At 41.9% G+C, this 18464-nt stretch overlaps 2 protein-coding genes across 4 annotated transcripts in view; both read right to left on the reverse strand.

Moving 5' to 3' along the window:
• cdh26.1 (cadherin 26, tandem duplicate 1) overlaps nt 1-3066 on the reverse strand; it is a 31894-nt gene extending 28828 nt beyond the window's left edge. The window contains exons 1-2 of one of the 2 annotated variants that reach the window (XM_061902501.1): nt 2831-3066; nt 2505-2599 (exon numbers count right to left, since the gene is read on the reverse strand). In XM_061902501.1, the coding sequence (XP_061758485.1) occupies nt 2505-2599; nt 2831-2924 (189 nt within the window). In that variant the 5' untranslated portion in view covers nt 2925-3066. The remainder of the gene's footprint in view (nt 1-2504; nt 2600-2830) is intronic. The other variant, XM_061902500.1, reaches the window with a different exon arrangement.
• A 7005-nt stretch (nt 3067-10071) lies between these two features.
• The window catches only part of LOC133554101 (dysbindin-like), a 55888-nt gene continuing 47495 nt past the window's right edge, over nt 10072-18464 (reverse strand). For both annotated transcript variants that reach the window (XM_061902502.1, XM_061902503.1), the window contains exon 5: nt 10072-15029. The gene's annotated coding sequence lies outside the window, so the exon portion shown is untranslated. The remainder of the gene's footprint in view (nt 15030-18464) is intronic.

Below are 18464 nucleotides of genomic sequence, written 5' to 3' on the forward strand. Positions count from 1 at the left end.
TGATTAAAAGTTATTGAAAGAGTTTTGATTACTACTCCGGTTTGGATTTTACGCGCATTCAAAAAAAACCTGCGCAAATTTTCCTAAAAAATGTAATTTTTGCCTCTTTGAGCTGTAATTTGACCCCCTTAAAATGCTTTAGAGTGCAAGTTAAAGCACTATTATGCAAAGCGAAAGCCATTTATCAACAACATCCAGAAAAAAAGACCTGTAAATTCACCCCCTTAACATGCTTCAAAATTCACCAAATTTTACACACACATTAGGACTGGCGAAAATTGACATCTACTTAAAAACCAAACCCCAAAAGTCAAAAGTGCGCTCTAGCGCCCCCTAAGAAAAAACACAGACAAAACTGCTTGTAACTTCTATTAGGAAGGTCGTAGAGACATGAAACAAAAACTTCTATGTTGGTCTGACTTAGACCAGGGCTTGAGTAGCGGCGGCAGCAGCCAAAGGCGGACCAGACCAACACTGCTTGCAGCTTTAATAATTATTGTGACACTTACCCGGAAATTGAATGACATTAATCAGCGATTGCTCATTGTAATAAAACTCTTCATGTCACTTGCAACCAAACCCCATTCTTCTTGTCCAGGCAACACAAACACACACTCGCACCCTTTTCTGACCCTAACCCTAAGGACTTACCTGTATACATTTACAGACTTTACAGAACACACACAAAATACATAAGTTCTGGGTCACTGCAATATTGACTTAGTGGTAACTGTAGAATGATCGAGGGCGAGTCCTTGGTTTCTTTTGTGGGTTCATTGTAGGCTGTTTTCATTAACGTCCTCCAAGCAGGGTAACAACAGTCACGTTTTTGGTCTACCGCAGGGGTAGGGAACCTATGGCTCTTCAATCAATCAATCAATGTTTACTTATATAGCCCTAAATCACTAGTGTCTCAAAGGGCTGCACAAACCACTACGACATCCTCGGTAGGCCCACATAAGGGCAAGGAAAACTCACACCCAGTGGGACGTCGGTGGCAATGATGACTATGAGAACCTTGGAGAGGAGGAAAGCAATGGATGTCGAGCGGGTCTAACATGATACTGTGAAAGTTCAATCCATAATGGATCCAACACAGTCGCGAGAGTCCAGTCCAAAGCGGATCCAACACAGCAGCGAGAGTCCCGTTCACAGCGGAGCCAGCAGGAAACCATCCCAAGCGGAGGCGGATCAGCAGCGCAGAGATGTCCCCAGCCGATACACAGGCAAGCAGTACATGGCCACCGGATCGGACCGGACCCCCTCCACAAGGGAGAGTGGGACATAGGAGAAAAAGAAAAGAAACGGCAGATCAACTGGTCTAAAAATGGAGTCTATTTAAAGGCTAGAGCAGGGGTGCCCATTACGTCTATTGCGAGCTACCAGTTGACCGCGGGGGGGGGGGGGGGGGGGGTGTCAGTCGATCTCCAGCCAGGCTTTTAAAAAAAATAGACCTAAAAATGAGTGATCATCAATCTTCACCAAGACGTCACTTAAATGACATTCGCGGCACCGGAGGGTCTTGTGAGATGACGCTGGCTGCTGCAAGATCATTATTATTGAAATATGACCGAGAGGAAGGCGAGAAAGACTTTTTATTTCAACAGACTCTCGCGCCGTACCTTCCGTCAAAACTCTAAAGGCCGACTGCACATTTCCTATCTTCACAATAAAAGCCCTGCTTCATGCTGCCTGCGATAACTAAATACAGAGTCTGGGAAAACTGGCGTGCACAAGCGATCCCTCAGAAAGCTGGCGTGCACATCACTTGTGCACGCCAGCATTTCGAGACTCTTATTTTGTTAGCGCAGGCAGCATGAAGCAGGGCTTTTATTGTGAAGATAGGAAATGTGCAGTCGGCCTTTAGAGTTTTGACGGAAGGGACGGCGCGAAAGTCTGTTGAAATAAAAAGTGTTTCTCGCCTTCCTCTCTGTCATTTTTTCATAATAATGAACTGGCAGCAGCCAGCGTCATCTCACAAGACCCTCGGGTGCCGTGAATGTCAATCAAGCAAGCTACGGAATTTGCCGCCAATGTTTTTCTTGTAAAGTGTATGGAAGCTGGATGAATTAGACGCCAAAAACCAACCACTTTCATGTGGTATTGTACAGAAAGGACAACTTTTTTTCTCCTCCATTTGAAAATGTGGGCGTTATCATCATTACTGTCTGATTCCAATCAATGCAAGTCATCAGAATCAGGTAATACACCAACTTATATTCTTGTCTTGGTGAAAGAAAGACATCTATATGTGTTACACATGCTTGTATTATCATTAAACACATTTAACTTGTTTACAAAAATGTCTCTTTCATAAATAAATAAATATAAATGATATATATAAATGAGGTAGATCCCCTCGGGTTGGTCAATTGAAAAGTAGCTCGCCTGCAGAAAAAGTGTGGGCACCCCTGTATTAGACAGTCGACAATAGTCCTTTGAGAAAAATCCACTGTAATATATGTTATTCATTCAAATCGGATATATTTTAGGATCAGACCTACCAGCAGAGGTATGGAAATGGTCCTCATCTTGATCCTCCCAGCTCTCAGCAGCAGTGTGGTTGTGCTGATCAGCTTAGGTGCATAGGCCACCACGCCTGCAGGCAGCGAGTCACAACACTCCATTGTATCAACAAAGGAGTGTTTTTTTTCATTTGACTTGCACCTACTTGTGATCCAGAGGCATACACTTTCATATTTGCTACATTTGAGAGTTGAAGTCAACTCAACGCTACTGGTTTGCTGAGAAGTAACACACTGGGCTCAGGTGTACCTTATTCTCTGCTAAGCATTTTTATCTTTGACACTTTAGACCAGTGGTCACCAACCTTTTCCAGCCCCGAGATCCCAGGTCTCAGCCAAAAAACCAATACAAGATCTACTGGGTGTTGTTGATCCCAAAAATGCAGAGACGGTTAACATTTTGGCGAAAGGGTCCGCCTCGATTGTGGAGGAAAAACAATAAGGCAGCTAACAAAAGGCGATGGCGGAAAAAATTATTGTTGTGGCGGTCCGTTCCCTGTACGATCAGTGCCAGAGCTTGGTCTGCATTGCCGGCAGTAAGTCGAACACGTTTCCAGTGAGGGTTGGACTCAGCCAAGGCTGTCCTTTGTCACCGATTCTGTTCACAACTTTTATGGACAGAATTTCTAGGCGCAGTTCCGGTTTGGTAACCGCAGGATTAGGTCTCTGCTTTTTGCAGATGATGTGGTCCTGATGGCTTCATCTGACCGGGATCTTCAGCTCTCGCTGGATCGGTTCGCAGCCGAGTGTGAAGCGACCGGAATGAGAATCAGCACCTCCAAGTCCGAGTCCATGGTTCTCGCCCGGAAAAGGGTGGAATGCCATCTCCGGGTTGGGGAGGAGACCCTGCCCCAAGTGGAGGAGTTCAAGTACCTAGGAGTCTTGTTCACGAGTGAGGGAAGAGTGGATCGTGAGATCGACAGGCGGATCGGTGCGGCGTCTTCAGTAATGCGGACGTTGTACCGATCCGTTGTGGTGAAGAAGGAGCTGAGCCGGAAGGCAAAGCTCTCAATTTACCGGTCGATCTACGTTCCCATCCTCACCTATGGTCATGAGCTTTGGGTCATGACCGAAAGGATAAGATCACGGGTACAAGCGGCCCAAATGAGGCGGGTCCCTCCCTTAGAGATAGGGTGAGAAGCTCTGCCATCCGGGAGGAACTCAAAGTAAAGCCGCTGCTCCTCCACATGGAGAGGAGCCAGATGAGGTGGTTCGGGCATCTGGTCAGGATGCCACCCAAACGCCTCCCTAGGGAGGTGTTTAGGGCACGTCCGACCGGTAGGAGGCCACGGGGAAGACCCAGGACACGTTGGGAAGACTATGTCTCCCGGCTGGCCTGGGAACGCCTCGGGATCCCCCGGGAAGAGCTAGACGAAGTGGCTGGGGAGAGGGAAGTCTGGGTTTCCCTGCTTAGGCTGTTGCCCCCGCGACCCGACCTCGGATAAGCGGAAGATGATGGATGGATGGATGGATTAAACATTTGCTGTTAATTTTGTAAAGACAAAGCTTTGTGGTTATTTTATTCCTCATGTCAACATTTACGTGAATGCTTACAGTCTTCCCAGTTTTTGGCCGGTGTTCTTTTAATGTGCTGATGACAAACGAGTCACGGGCCACAAATGGCCCCTGTGCCACACTATGAGCACCGTGGCTTTAGAAACTAACTTTTTATGGCCACTGTGGTTCAGTTCATGTAGTATATTTATTCATCCTATGGTCACATGTGGGATGCGAGTCAGCTAACGTCAGCACCAAAAGTGATAAAATCAGTCGTTTGCATGACGGGTTTGTCCTTTTTGATTAAGTGGAGATAAACAGGAAATCCTTCTTGAGCCTGCACCTTGTTTCATCATACATTACTGCCTTGGTACGTGTCAATGCCCTCCCGGTAAAAGTTCGTGATGCCACCTCAGTAGAAGCATTTAAGTCTCACCTTAAAACTCATTTGTACACTCTAGCCTTTAAATAGACTCCCTTTTTAGACCAGTTGATCTGCCGTTTCTTTTCTTTTTCTCCTATGTCCCACTCTCCCCTGTGGAGGGGGTCCGGTCCGATCCGGTGGCCATGTACTGCTTGCCTGTGTATCGGCTGGGGACATCGCTGCGCTGCTGATCCGCCTCCGCTTGGGATGGTTTCCTGCTGGCTCCGCTGTGAACGGGACTCTCGCGACTGTGTTGGATCCATTTTGGATTGAACTTTCACAGTATCATGTTAGACCCGCTCGACATCCATTGCTTTCCTCCTCTCCAAGGTTCTCATAGTCATCATTGTCACCGACGTCCCACTGGGTGTGAGTTTTTCCTTGCCCTTATGTGGGCCTACCGAGGACGTCGTAGTGGTTTGTGTTGTGGTTTGTGCAGCCCTTTGAGACACTAGTGATTTAGGGCTATATAAGTAAACATTGATTGATTGATTTGTATATAAATCAAAAACTGCGATGAGGTGGTGACTTGTCCAGGGTGTACCCGCCTTCCGCCTGATTGTAGCTGAGATAGGCACCGGCGACCCCAAAGGTAATAAGCGGTAGAAAATTGGATGGATATAAATCCATCCACCCATCCATCCATCCATCGTCTTCCGCTTATCCGAGGTCGGGTCGCGGGGGCAGCAGCCTAAGCAGGGAAGCCCAGACTTCCCTATCTCCAGCCACTTCGTCTAGATATAAATAAAAAAGAAAATGTTTTTTTTGTAGGAATGTTCACGAACTCTAGTATTTGGCTTGTTAGCTTCCTGTTGCAGGCGAGCGATACTGCTGCTGCTGCTGATGATGACGATGAGGGTTAGTTGATATCCTTACACCGTAATAATCAGTGCACATGTTTGTGCCCAACTATTATGACTTTTAGTAAAAGTGTGTATGTGATCGATAGTGTTGTGCCAACACAAAGAAAGGAAAATGAGACTCCTCCCACTCCCACTGCCAAACCCCAACAGCGAGAGATTCTACTTGTGTTACTCTTGTTTTGTTACGCCTTCCTAAAGCCCGGCGATCACTCGCTGATTAGCTAAAACATTTGTTGAACACTGGTCAATGGTTTCTCCAAACGCTGTCCTCATCGTTCCTCAGACAAATCCTTTCCTCAAGCTTGTTGACTCACAAATGTATCGAAGTTACTGCTCATGTTGAATATTTCAAGGCTAAGAAGCACCGTTAACCCCCAGCAATAAGCCAAATATACACCTTAACCTTCCTCTTGTGTTAGCTTTCTGTTAGCATCTCTTATGTTAACGGGTCGGTTTTGACCCATGTTTTAAATCAGCTGTAAAATACACTAAAAACAATTATCTATGATCCAATTTGTTTCTCGTCTCTTGGTTACCTCGTTAGGCTTCCTTATCCTTGAAAATATTGGTTTTAATATTTTTGGTTTGGGCCATTGGGCCTTTTTTTTTGTCAGTATACCCCTCGATTTCAATTTTTAAAAATGGTAAAACGAACCTCAAGTGAATCATATAAATAAAAAAAAAAGGTTGTTGTGTTACCTAACTATTACTAAGGGGTATTAGAACACATCTCTTAAATAAATGTGTTTTATTCCTTTTTTTTTTTTAAGAATTGTAACTACAGTAACATCTATGGTGTTACGGGTCAATTTCGACCCACATATATTTACTTCAAGAAAAAGGCTGAAAAGTTTTTTTTTCAGCAACAGAAATCCAACATCAAACAAACAACAACCAATCAAGCAAATGAAACCAAGAGAAATAGATTACTAGTTCCAAAACTAATAAAAAAACTAAATCAGAGTGGCAAAAAGTGACACTTTTAGTGTCCGTCTTTTGTTTGTTTTTGTACAGGATAACAAAGTAAAATGAGAATCCACTAAAGCTCACATGATTGGGAGAGGAGCTGGCTGTCAGTGTGTTCAGTTTTGGCTCTAATCATTGCTTTATCATCTTATTTTTATAACTGGGTCGAAACCTTCCTCTTGTGTTAGCTTTCTGTTAGCATCTCTTATGTTAACGGGTCGGTTTTGACCCATGTCTCAAATCAGCTGTAAAATACACTAAAAACAATTATCTATCATCCAATTTGTTTCTCGTCTCTTGGTTACCTCGTTAGGCTTCCTTATCCTTGAAAATATTGGTTTTAATATTTTTGGTTTGGGCCATTGGGCCTTTTTTTTTGTCAGTATACCCCTCGATTTCAATTTAAAAAAAATGGTAAAACGAACCTCAAGAGAATCATATAAATAAAAAAAAAAGGTTGTTGTGTTACCTAACTATTACTAAGGGGTATTAGAACACATCTCTTAAATAAATTTGTTTTATTCCTTTTTTTTTTTTAAGAATTGTAACTACAGTAACATCTATGGTGTTACGGGTCAATTTCGACCCACATATATTTACTTCGAGAAAAAGGCTGAAAAGTATTTTTTTCAGCAACAGAAATCCAACATCAAACAAGCAAATGAAACCAAGAGAAATAGATTACTAGTTCCAAAACTAATGAAAAAACAAAATCAGAGCGGCAAAAAGTGACACTTTTAGTGTCCGTCTTTTGTTTGTTTTTGTACAGGATAACAAGGTAAAATGAGAATCCACTAAAGCTCACATGATTGGGAGAGGAGCTGGCTGTCAGTGTGTTCAGTTCTGGCTCCTACCATTGCTTTATCGTCTTATTTTTATAACCGGGTCAAAACCGACCCTAACAACACCAAGGGCATAATTTCTACCAGAGCATTTTATAATTTAGTGAAAAAAATTAAAATGTTTTATTTTGTTGACAAAGAGGTTCCTGACAAAGTCAAAAAGCTTTGATGCAAAAAAAATAAATGTATGTGGTGTTTTTTCTGCATTTAAAAACTAAAACGGGTCGGTGCCGACCCTAACACAAGACGAAGGTTAATCACCTGCAACATGTCTTGTTGCATGTTTGGGTTAATTGCTTTGTCCTCAGCGCTCCTTCCTTGATTTACTTTATTTTTTTTGTCTGAACTTAGTCACTCCTGTTTCTGTTTAGTGGTTAGTGTCCTCACCTGTTGCTGCCTCTAATCAAACCCCCCTTTATATTCTGTTGTTACCCAGCTTAAGTGGCTGGATCATTGCCTTGGATTACCAGACTCTGATCCGGAATGTAAGTCTAGTTTGGTAGCTACTCAATGACCTTGATGCAAGTTGTTTTTATTAGCTTTGCCGTGTGTTCCCGTGCCAGCGCACATTCATCTTTTGTATTTTTGCCTTTGTCATTGGAATCTTACCTGCACTCTGCTTCTGCCACTTCCTGCTTGACAACACAATCCTTGCAACTACGCGACCCCACCATTGCAACACAAAATGCTTATCAGTGAACACATTTACTATAATCGATATTCAACAATGAAAAAACATTCACTTTCAACACATTCTATCTAAGAGGGCCCGGTGTCCAATAAAATCCATTTCAATGACAATGAGGGGAAATACTATCGAGAAGACGATTCCAGGGCTTAGTGTCATTGATATGGAACGACACTCAATGTCTTTTGTGAAACAAAATCTCAAGCTGCATATCACCATTTGTTTCCTGTATGGAGAGAAAACTAAACACACAAAAGGGGGGTACTGGCATACAAAAGGTGACGACCGATAGCAAAACGTGTTGAACCTGTCCTATAAAACTACAAACTTAAGTACACAAAAAGGAGCCTGAAAATATTAATCCAAAACTGTGATCCTTTAAGCCAGGGGTGCACACGCTTTTTCTGCAGGCGAGCTACTTTTCAATGGACCAACTCGAGGGGATCTACCTCATTTATATATATCATTTATATTTATTTATTTATGAAAGAGACATTTTTGTAAACAAGTTAAATGTGTTTAATGATAATACAAGCATGTGTAACACATATAGATGTCTTTCTTTCACCAAGACAAGAATATAAGTTGGTGTATTACCTGATTCTGATGACTCGCATTGATTGGAATCAGACAGTAATGATGATAACGCCCACATTATTCAAATGGAGGAGAAAAAAAGTTGTCCTTTTTTTACAATACCACAAGAAAGTGGTTGGTTTTTGGCATCTAATTCATCCAGCTTCCATACACTTTACAAGAAAAACATTGGCGGCAAATTCCGTAGCTTGCTTGATTGACATTCACGGCACCCGAGGGTCTTGTGAGATGACGCTGGCTGCTGCCAGTTCATTATTATGAAAAAATGACAGAGAGGAAGGCGAGAAACACTTTTTTATTTCAACAGACTTTCGCGCCGTCCCTTCCGTCAAAACTCTAAAGGCCGACTGCACATTTCCTATCTTCACAATAAAAGCCCTGCTTCATGCTGCCTGCGCTAACAAAATAAGAGTCTGGGAAAGCTGGCGTGCACAAGTGATGTGCACGCCAGCTTTCTGAGGGATCGCTTGTGCACGCCAGTTTTCCGAGACTCTGTATTTAGTTAGCGCAGGCAGCATGAAGCAGGGCTTTTATTGTGAAGATAGGAAATGTGCAGTCGGCCTTTAGAGTTTTGACGGAAGGTACGGCGCGAGAGTCTGTTGAAATAAAAAGTGTTTCTCGCCTTCCTCTCTGTCATTTTTTCATAATAATGAACTGGCAGCAGCCAGCGTCATCTCACAAGACCCTCGGGTGCCGTGAATGTCAATCAAGCAAGCTACGGAATTTGCCGCCAATGTTTTTCTTGTAAAGTGTATGGAAGCTGGATGAATTAGATGCCAAAAACCAACCACTTTCATGTGGTATTGTACAGAAAGGACAACTTTTTTTCTCCTCCATTTGAAAATGTGGGCGTTATCATCATTACTGTCTGATTCCAATCAATGCAAGTCATCAGAATCAGGTAATACACCAACTTATATTCTTGTCTTGGTGAAAGAAAGACATCTATATGTGTTACACATGCTTGTATTATCATTAAACACATTTAACTTGTTTACAAAAAGGTCTCTTTCATAAATAAATAAATATAAATGATATATATAAATGAGGTAGATCCCCTCGAGTTGGTCAATTGAAAAGTAGCTCGCCTGCAGCCCTGCTTCATGCTGCTTCATGCTGCCTGCGCTAACAAAATAAGAGTCTCGGAAAGCTGGCGTGCACAAGTGATGTGCAGTCGGCCTTTAGAGTTTTGACGGAAGGTACGGCGCGAGAGTCTGTTGAAATAAAAAGTGTTTCTCGCCTTCCTCTCGGTCATATTTTCATAATAATGATCTTGCAGCAGCCAGCGTCATCTCACAAGACCCTCCGGTACCGTGAATGTCATTTAAGTGACGTCTTGGTGAAGATTGATGATCACTCATTTTTAGGTCTATTTTTTTTAAAAGCCTGGCTGGAGATCGACGTAATGGGCACCCCTGCTTTAAGCTAAACACAACTACCTCTTGAAGTCTGTGACTAACAGAGGTAGCCCGGATCCTAACATTCTCTGTGAAGTGTACAGACGTCTTTGTCTGGGACGCACTGAAAGTATTTACTGCTAATCATCATTTTATCACACTGTGCAGTTTTCTCTATCCAGAAGGTGAACAAAAAGCAGTAAATGAGATAATGCAAAGTAATCGGGCAAAATTAAACAACCTTTTTTGAAATTCCATTCATTTTTATTCACATCAGAGCAAAATGTCCAAATGAAAAACAGCACACACGTTGAGATTTGTGGCAAAAGGGTTGAAGTAAGGGCCAGCATAGTGTGGATAGTTGATGTTCTTTGAATCTACAGGAACACCCTCATCTTCTCAAGGTCTGTGTGTACTAAAACACAGGCTGACTTTTACCATAGACCACAGTTCTGCGCTCGCAATGCGACTTTTCATACCTGAAACTGTTTTGCGTTTGTATTTAGCTCCTTTGGCACAGTTACGCACAAAAGGCTGCACCACTGTCAAAAGGAGGCGATCAGTTCAATATGGCAGACGATGTGGGAAGATAATTTTCCATGCTCATGGCAACGATCAACACATTTACTGTCATAAATACAATTAAAGCTGCAAGCAGCATTGGTCGAGTCCGCCTTTGGCTGCTGCCGCCGCTACTCAAGCCATGGTCTAAGGCAGACCTACATAAATGTTTTTGTTTCATGTCTCTACGACATTCCTAACAGAAGTTACAAGCAGTTTTGTCTGTGTTTTTTCCTAGGGGGCGTTAAAGCGCAATTTTGATTTTTAGGGTTTGATTTTTTTATTAGAGGGCAATTTTCCCCAGCCCTGATGTGTGTGTAAAATTTGGTGAGTTTTGAAGCATGTTAAGGGGGTCAAATTACAGATCGGCGTTTCTGGATGTTGTTGATAAATGGCTTTCGCTTGGCATAGTAGAGCTTTAACTTGCACTTTGAAGCATTTTAAATGGGTCAAATTACAGCTCGAAGAGGCAAAAATGACATTTTTTAGGAAACTTTGCCTAGGGGTTCTTTGAAGGCGCGTAAAATCAAAACCGGAGCCGTAATCAAAACTCTGTTCTACTCTTTTAATCAGAAGGGTTCAATCTCTCTCCTGTGCGAGTTTGAAGCCGAAACGCCAAACTCGCTCAGAGGAGATAACTTTTGAAAAAAGGTGACGGGTGTTTACAAAACTTTTATTTTGAAGGGGTCATTTTTAACTTCCTGTTGATTTTTGCTGAAGGATGTAAAGTATTAAAATGTAGGTCTAAGTGAGACCTACATAGAGGTTTTTGTTTCAGGTCTCTCCGACATTCCTACCGGAAGTTACAAGCCGTTTTGTCTGTGTTTTCTTCCTAGGAGCAGTTTTTTCTGTGTTTTATCCAAAAATTGCGCTAGAGCGCATTTTTGAGTTTTGCGGTTTGGTTTTTTCATTAAATCGCAATTTCGGCCAGTCCTGATGTGTGTGCCAAGTTTGGTGAGTTTTGAAGCATTTTAAGGGGGTCAAATTACAGCTCAAAGAGGCAAAAATAGCATTTTTTTGCGAAAATTTTGCTTTGAATGGGTTTTTGCAAAATTTTTGTTGATTTTTGCCCTAGAAAGTACAATTATGAAATCTAGGTCTAAATCAGCCCTATATAGAGATTTTTGTTTCATGTCTCTACGACATTGCTAACGGAAGTTACAAGCAGTCTGTTTTTTTTTTTTCCGTAGGGGGCGCTAGAGCGCATTTTTGATTTTTAGGGTTTGGTTTTTTTATTAGATGGCAATTTTTGCCAGTTCTGATGAATTTGTGAGTCTAAGTCAGCCCTATATAGAGGTTTTTGTTTCATGTCTCTACGACATTGCTAATGGAAGTTACAAGCAGTCTGTTTTGTTTTTTTCGTAGGGGGCGCTAGAGCGCATTTTTGATTTTTAGGGTTTTTTTTTTATTAGATGGCAATTTTCGGCAGTTCTGATGAATGTGTGAAATTTGGTGAGTTTTGAAGCTTGTTCAGGGGGTCAAATAACAGTTCAATAATAATAATTAAAGCTGCAAGCAGCGTTGGTCGGGTCCGCCTTTGGCTGCTGCCCCCGAGACCCACGGCCGGATAAGCGTTAGAAGACGCCTTGGAGCCACTATTTTGAGAATATAATGCATTGTGAAAGTAATGCAGTTGTTGTATTGAAGTGAAAATATCAAACTTCCTGTTGATTTTTGCTAAAGTATGTTAATTATTAAAATGTAGGTCTAAGTGAGACCTACATAGTGTTTTTTGTTTCATGTCTTTCTGACATTCCTACCGGAAGTTACAAGCAGTTTTGTCTGTGTTTTCTTCCTAGGAGCAGTTTGTCCGTGTTGTATTCCTAGGGAGGCGGTAGAGCGCAATTTTGAGTTTTGAGGTTAGGTTTTTTTCATCAGATCGCAATTTTTGCCAGACCTGATGTGTGTGTCAAGTTTGGTGAGTTTAGAAGCATTTTAAGGGGGTCAAATAACAGCTCAAAGAGGCAAAAATGACATTTTTTAGGAGACTTTGCACAGGGGTTCTTTGAAGGCGCGTAAAATCAAAACCTGAGAAATTATCAAAACTCTGTTCTATACTTTTAATCAGAAGGGTTCAATCCCTCTCCTGTGCGAGTTTGAAGCCAAAACAAAAGAAGCACTCAGAGGACATAATGTTTGAAGAAAGGTGACCGGTTTTTACAATTTTTTTGTTTTGCTGGGGGGATTGCAAACTTCCTGTTGATTTTTGTTGGGGGTTGTCAATCTATGAAATGTAGGTCTAAGCGAGACCTACATAGAGGTTTTCGTTTCATGTCCCTCCGACATTCTTACTGGAAGTTACAAGCAATTTTTGTCTGTGTTTTCTTCCTAGGAGCAGTTTTTCCAGTGTTTTATTCAAAAATAGCGCTAGAGCGCAATTTTGAGTTTTGGGGTTTGTTTTTTTCATTAGATCGCAATATTCGCCAGTCCTTATGTGTGCACCAAGTTTGGTGACTTTTGAAGCATTTTAAAGGGGTCAAATTACAGCGCAAAGAGGCAAAAATTGCATTTTTTGCGAAAATGTTATTTTGAAGGGGGTTTTGCCAACTTCCTGTAGATTTTTGCTGAAAGAAGTGAGTGTATGAAAATTGGGTCTAAGTCAGACCTACATAGGAGTTTTTGTTTCCTGTGGGTGTTGTTTGATAGCATTTGTTCATATAAGGATTATATTATTGACATCTCTTCTAAAGATGTATTCTCAACTGATTGATTATTATTCATATATGCCCTGTCTGACAACAACAACGTGCATTTTCTTGTGTCTGGATCATTCCAGTACACCACGGCAATAATTGCCCTGGTGCTAACAACGGCCATTGTGTGGTTTCCCAGAGTGCAGGTTTAGCGTGCTAAACATGAGTTCTGTTGTCTACATTGCACTTGTATTTTGCAGAAATGGTGGCAGGTAGCAGACAGTAGATTGATTTGCAGGAAATGAGTGTAACCATGGTAATTAATAGCAGGTATTACACACAGAATCCTCATTTAGGACTTTTATACTTGTTTTCAATTGTACACAAACTAATAACTGCGTAATAATTAATCTGTGATTACATAGCTCGCACACTCCGTGTAGCACTTCTTATTTGGGATATATATCAGGCTCGTACGGAATGGTTCTCAGCCACTTCAAGTCAGGGCATGAAGTCTACCATCAATAAAGTGTAGGAAAGAAAGCAATTACAAAATTTAAAAAATCTGGGTATTATCTTCGACCCAACTCTCTCCTTTGAGGCACACATTAAAAGCGTTACTAAAACGGCCTTCTTTCATCTCCGTAATATCGCTAAAATTCGCTCAATTTTGTCCACTAAAGACGCCGAGATCATTATCCATGCGTTTGTTACGTCTCGTCTCGATTACTGTAACGTATTATTTTCGGGTCTCCCCATGTCTAGCATTAAAAGATTACAGTTGGTACAAAATGCGGCTGCTAGACTTTTGACAAGAACAAGAAAGCTTGATCACATTACGCCTGTGACTTTAAGGTTTTACTAAATACGTGTAAAATACTACACGGTCTAGCTCGAGCCTATCTTGCCGATTGTATTGTACCATATGTCCCGGCAAGAAATCTGCGTTCAAAAGACTCCGGCGTATTAGTGATTCCTAGAGCCCCAAAAAAAGTCTGCGGGCTATACAGCGTTTTCCGTTCGGGCTCCAGTACTCTGGAATGCCCTCCCGGTAACAGTTCGAGATGCTACCTCAGTAGAAGCATTTAAGTCTCACCTTAAAACTCATCTGTATACTCTAGCCTTTAAATAGACCTCCTTTTTAGACCAGTTGATCTGCCGCTTCTTTTCTTTCTCCTATGTCCCCCCCCCTTCCTTGTGCAGGGGGTCCGGTCCGATGACCATGGATGAAGTACTGGCTGTCCAGAATCGAGACCCAGGATGGACCGCTCGCCTGTATCAGTTGGGGACATCTCTACGCTGCTGATCCGCCTCCGCTTGAGATGGTTTCCTGTGGACGGGACTCTCGCTGCTGTCTTGGATCCGCTTTGAACTGAACTCTCGCGGCTGTGTTGGAGCCACTATGGATTGAACTTTCACAGTATCATGTTAGACCCGCTCGACATCCATTGCTTTCTGAGGTCCTCTCCAAGGTTTCTCATAGTCAGCATTGTCACTGGCGTCCCACTGAGTGTGAGTTTTCCTTGCCCTTTTGTGCAGTCCTTTGAGACATTTGTGATGTGGGGCTATATAAATAAACATTGATTGATTGATACATGTTCTGCTTTCTTTCCATTATCGTATTGATGAAGTACCGACTTTTCTATCCCACAACCACACAAAGAAACTCACTCTTTGCTTTAACAAGCATATCTTTGTCTGTTAAACATACATCTTGGGTCATTTGACAGGCGGGGAGAGGAAGAATAGTAAGTAGTGTACATAGCCATTAATAACAGCTGTCACTCCAGCTTGAGTCATGCAACACAAAGCTGTTGCGTAAGCTAAATAAAGATCGTCACAAAGGGGATGTGTTTGGCATTTGTGGTCATGGGTATACTTGCAGGTGCACACAACAGGTTTTGTCCGAAACATCCATATTTGTGTAAGGGAGGTTAAACAGATGTACAACATTACTGATGACATCATTGGAGTGCAGTTGTTGAAGTTCAAGTAGTTGGAGAACCCCAAAGCAAACGGCAGGTGTGGGGTTGAGCCTTTGTGGGGGAATAAAGTAATACCAAAGATTAGATATGGATAACAACACATTTGTTCTGAAGTTGCAGTTTCAAGTTTAGCTGTTGCATTTCATTCGTAGCACAGATCACCTGAAGGACAATATCACCGGATTAAAGAGGTGGCGTTAAATTAATCCATGTGTTTTAAAGAAAACTTTAAAAATTAAAGCTGCCTTTGGCTGCTGCCCCCGCGACCCAAACCCGGATAAGCGGTAGAAGCATGGATAGTAGCTACTATTATTATAGGGTATTGTGTGTAGAATTTTGAGGACAAAACAGATGTAATTCCATTTTACATTGTCATTGTCTACTGTTAGCCATAAGTGTCCCAATACTTTTGCCTAGTGTTAGTCCTAAGTGTCCCAATACTTTTGTCCAGTGGTAGTAGCCATCTTGAGACAACAGCAGCGCAGTTGATCTTTGAAGGGGTCATAAAATCAAAACCGGAGCAGTAATCAAAAATCTTTCTCATACTTTTAATCAGAAGGGTTCAAACTCTCTCCTGTGCGAGTTTGAAGCCGACACGACAAAGGCGCTCAGAGGAGATAACGTTTGAAGAAAGGTGACGGGTTTTTACAAAACTTTTGTTTTGAAGGGGTAATTGCCAACTTCCTGTTGATTTTTGCTGAAGGATGTTGATTATTGAAATGTAGGTCTAAGTGAGACCTACATAGAGGTTTTTGTTTCATGTCCCTCCGACATTCCTACTGGAAGTTACAGGCAGTTTTGTTTGAGTTTTCTTCCTAGGAGCAGATTTTTCTGTGTTTTAGTCAAAAATTGCGTTAGAGTGCAATTTTGAGTTTTGGGGTTTGGTTTTTTTACTAGATTGCAATTTTTGCCAGTCTTGATGTGTGTGTCAAGTTTGGTGAGTTTTGAGGCATTTTGACAGGGCCAAAATACAGTGCAAAGAGGCAAAAATAGCATTTTTTTAGGCAAATTTTGCTTTGAAGGGGTTTTTGCCCAAAAAATTTCAATTTTTGCCGTATAAAGTAAAATTATGAAATCAAGGTCTAAGTCAGACCTACATAAAGGTTTTTGTTTCATGTCTCTACGACATTCCTAACGGAAATGACAAGCAATCTGTTTTTTTTCCTAGGGGGCGCTAGAGCACATTTTTGAGTTTTGGGGTTTGGTTTTTTTATTAAATGGCAATTTTTGCCAGTTCTGATTAGTGTGTTAAATTTGGTGAGTTTTGAAGCATGGCCAGAGGGTCAAATTACAGTTCAAAGAGGCGGCGGAATAATAATAATAATAAAAATTAAAGCTGCAAGTAGCGTTGGTCGGGTCCGCCTTTGGCCGCTGCCGAGCCCTGGTTTAAGTCAGACCAACATAGAGGTCTTTGTTTCATGTCTCTACGACATTCCCAACAGAAGTTACAAGCAGTTTTGTCTGGGTTTTTTCCTATGGGGCGCTGGAGCGCAATTTTGACTTTTGGGGTTTGGTTTTTTATTAGATGGCAATTTTCGCCAGTCCTGATGTGTGTGTAAAATTTGGTGAGTTTTGAAGCATGTTAAGGGGGTCAAATTACAGATCTACGTTTCTGGATGTTGTTGATAAATGGCTTTCGCTTAATAATAATATTAAAAATAATAATAATAAAGAATAAAATTAAAAAAAAACCTAAAAATCAATAAAACGCACGACGGCAATGGGCCATGCGGGCCCTAAAAACATCTGCTTACAGTCTTTCAAATGAAATGAGAAGGTCCATCTATGTGATTGTGGCTGCAGGGCATCAATCTACCATATTAGGCAAGTCTTTTGCTTCATAATGGTTAAAAGGTTATTTTTTTGCCTGAAATGTTGTGCTTTTCTCCTTTATTGAGAAGGAAATGTGCAAAGTGAAGATGCACTGCAGCGTTCTTCTCAAAAATGGCTGCTTGGACAAACAAGAGCAGGTGGACCATGCACACTAACATTTAGAGGACAAACAAGAGCAGGTGGACCATGCACACTAACATTTAGAGGACAAACAAGAGCAGGTGGACCATGCACACTAACATTTAGAGGACAAACAAGAGCAGGTGGACAATGCACACTAGCATTTAGAGGACAAACAAGAGCAGGTGGACCATGCACACTAACATTTAGAGGACAAACAAGAGCAGGTGGACCATGCACACTAACATCTAGAGGACAAACAAGAGCAGATGGACCATGCACACTAACATTTAGAGGACAAACAAGAGCAGGTGGACCATGCACACTAACATTTAGATGACAAACAAGAGCAGGTGGGCCATGCACACTAACATTTAGAGGACAAACAAGAGCAGGTGGACCATGCACACTAAAATTTAGAGGACAAACAAGAGCAGATGGACAATGCACACTAACATTCAAAGGACAAACAAGAGCAGGTGGACCATGCACACGAACATTTAGAGGACAAACAAGAGCAGGTGGACCATGCACACTTACATTTAGATGACAAACAAGAGCAGGTGGACCATGCACACTAACATTTAGACGACAAACAAGAGCAGGTGGACCATGCACACTAACATTTAGAGGACAAACAAGAGCAGGTGGACCATGCACACTAACATTTAGAGGACAAACAAGAGCAGGTGGACCATGCACACTAACATTTAGAGGACAAACAAGAGCAGGTGGACCATGCACACTAACATTTAGAGGACAAACAAGAGCAGGTGGACCATGCACACTAACATTTAGAGGACAAACAAGAGCAGGTGGACCATGCACACCAACATTTAGAGGACAAACAAGAGCAGATGGACCATGCACACTAACATTTAGAGGACAAACAAGAGTAGGTGGACCATGCACACTAACATTTAGAGGACAAACAAGAGCAGGTGGACCATGCACACTAAAATTTAGAGGACAAACAAGAGCAGGTGGACAGTGCACACTAACATTTAGAGGACAAACAAGAGCAGATGGACTATGCACACTAACATTTAGAGGACAAACAAGAGCAGGTGGACCATGCACACTAAAATTTAGAGGACAAACAAGAGCAGGTGGACCATGCACACTAACATTTAGAGGACAAACAAGAGCAGGTGGACCATGCACACTAACATTTAGAGGACAAACAAGAGCAGATGGACCATGCACACTAACATTTAGAGGACAAACAAGAGCAGGTGGACCATGCACACTAACATTTAGAGGACAAACAAGACCAGGTGGACCATGCACACTAACATTTAGAGGACAAACAAGAGCAGGTGGACCATGCACACTAACATTTAGAGGACAAACAAGAGCAGATGGACCATGCACACTAACATTTAGAGGACAAACAAGAGCAGGTGGACCATGCACACTAACATTTAGAGGACAAACAAGAGCAGGTGGACCATGCACACTAACATTTAGAGGACAAACAAGAGCAGGTGGACCATGCACACTAACATTTAGAGGACAAACAAGAGCAGGTGG

This window comes from Nerophis ophidion, linkage group LG06 (assembly GCF_033978795.1).
Source record: "Nerophis ophidion isolate RoL-2023_Sa linkage group LG06, RoL_Noph_v1.0, whole genome shotgun sequence".
In the NCBI taxonomy this organism is placed as follows: Eukaryota; Metazoa; Chordata; class Actinopteri; order Syngnathiformes; family Syngnathidae; genus Nerophis; species Nerophis ophidion.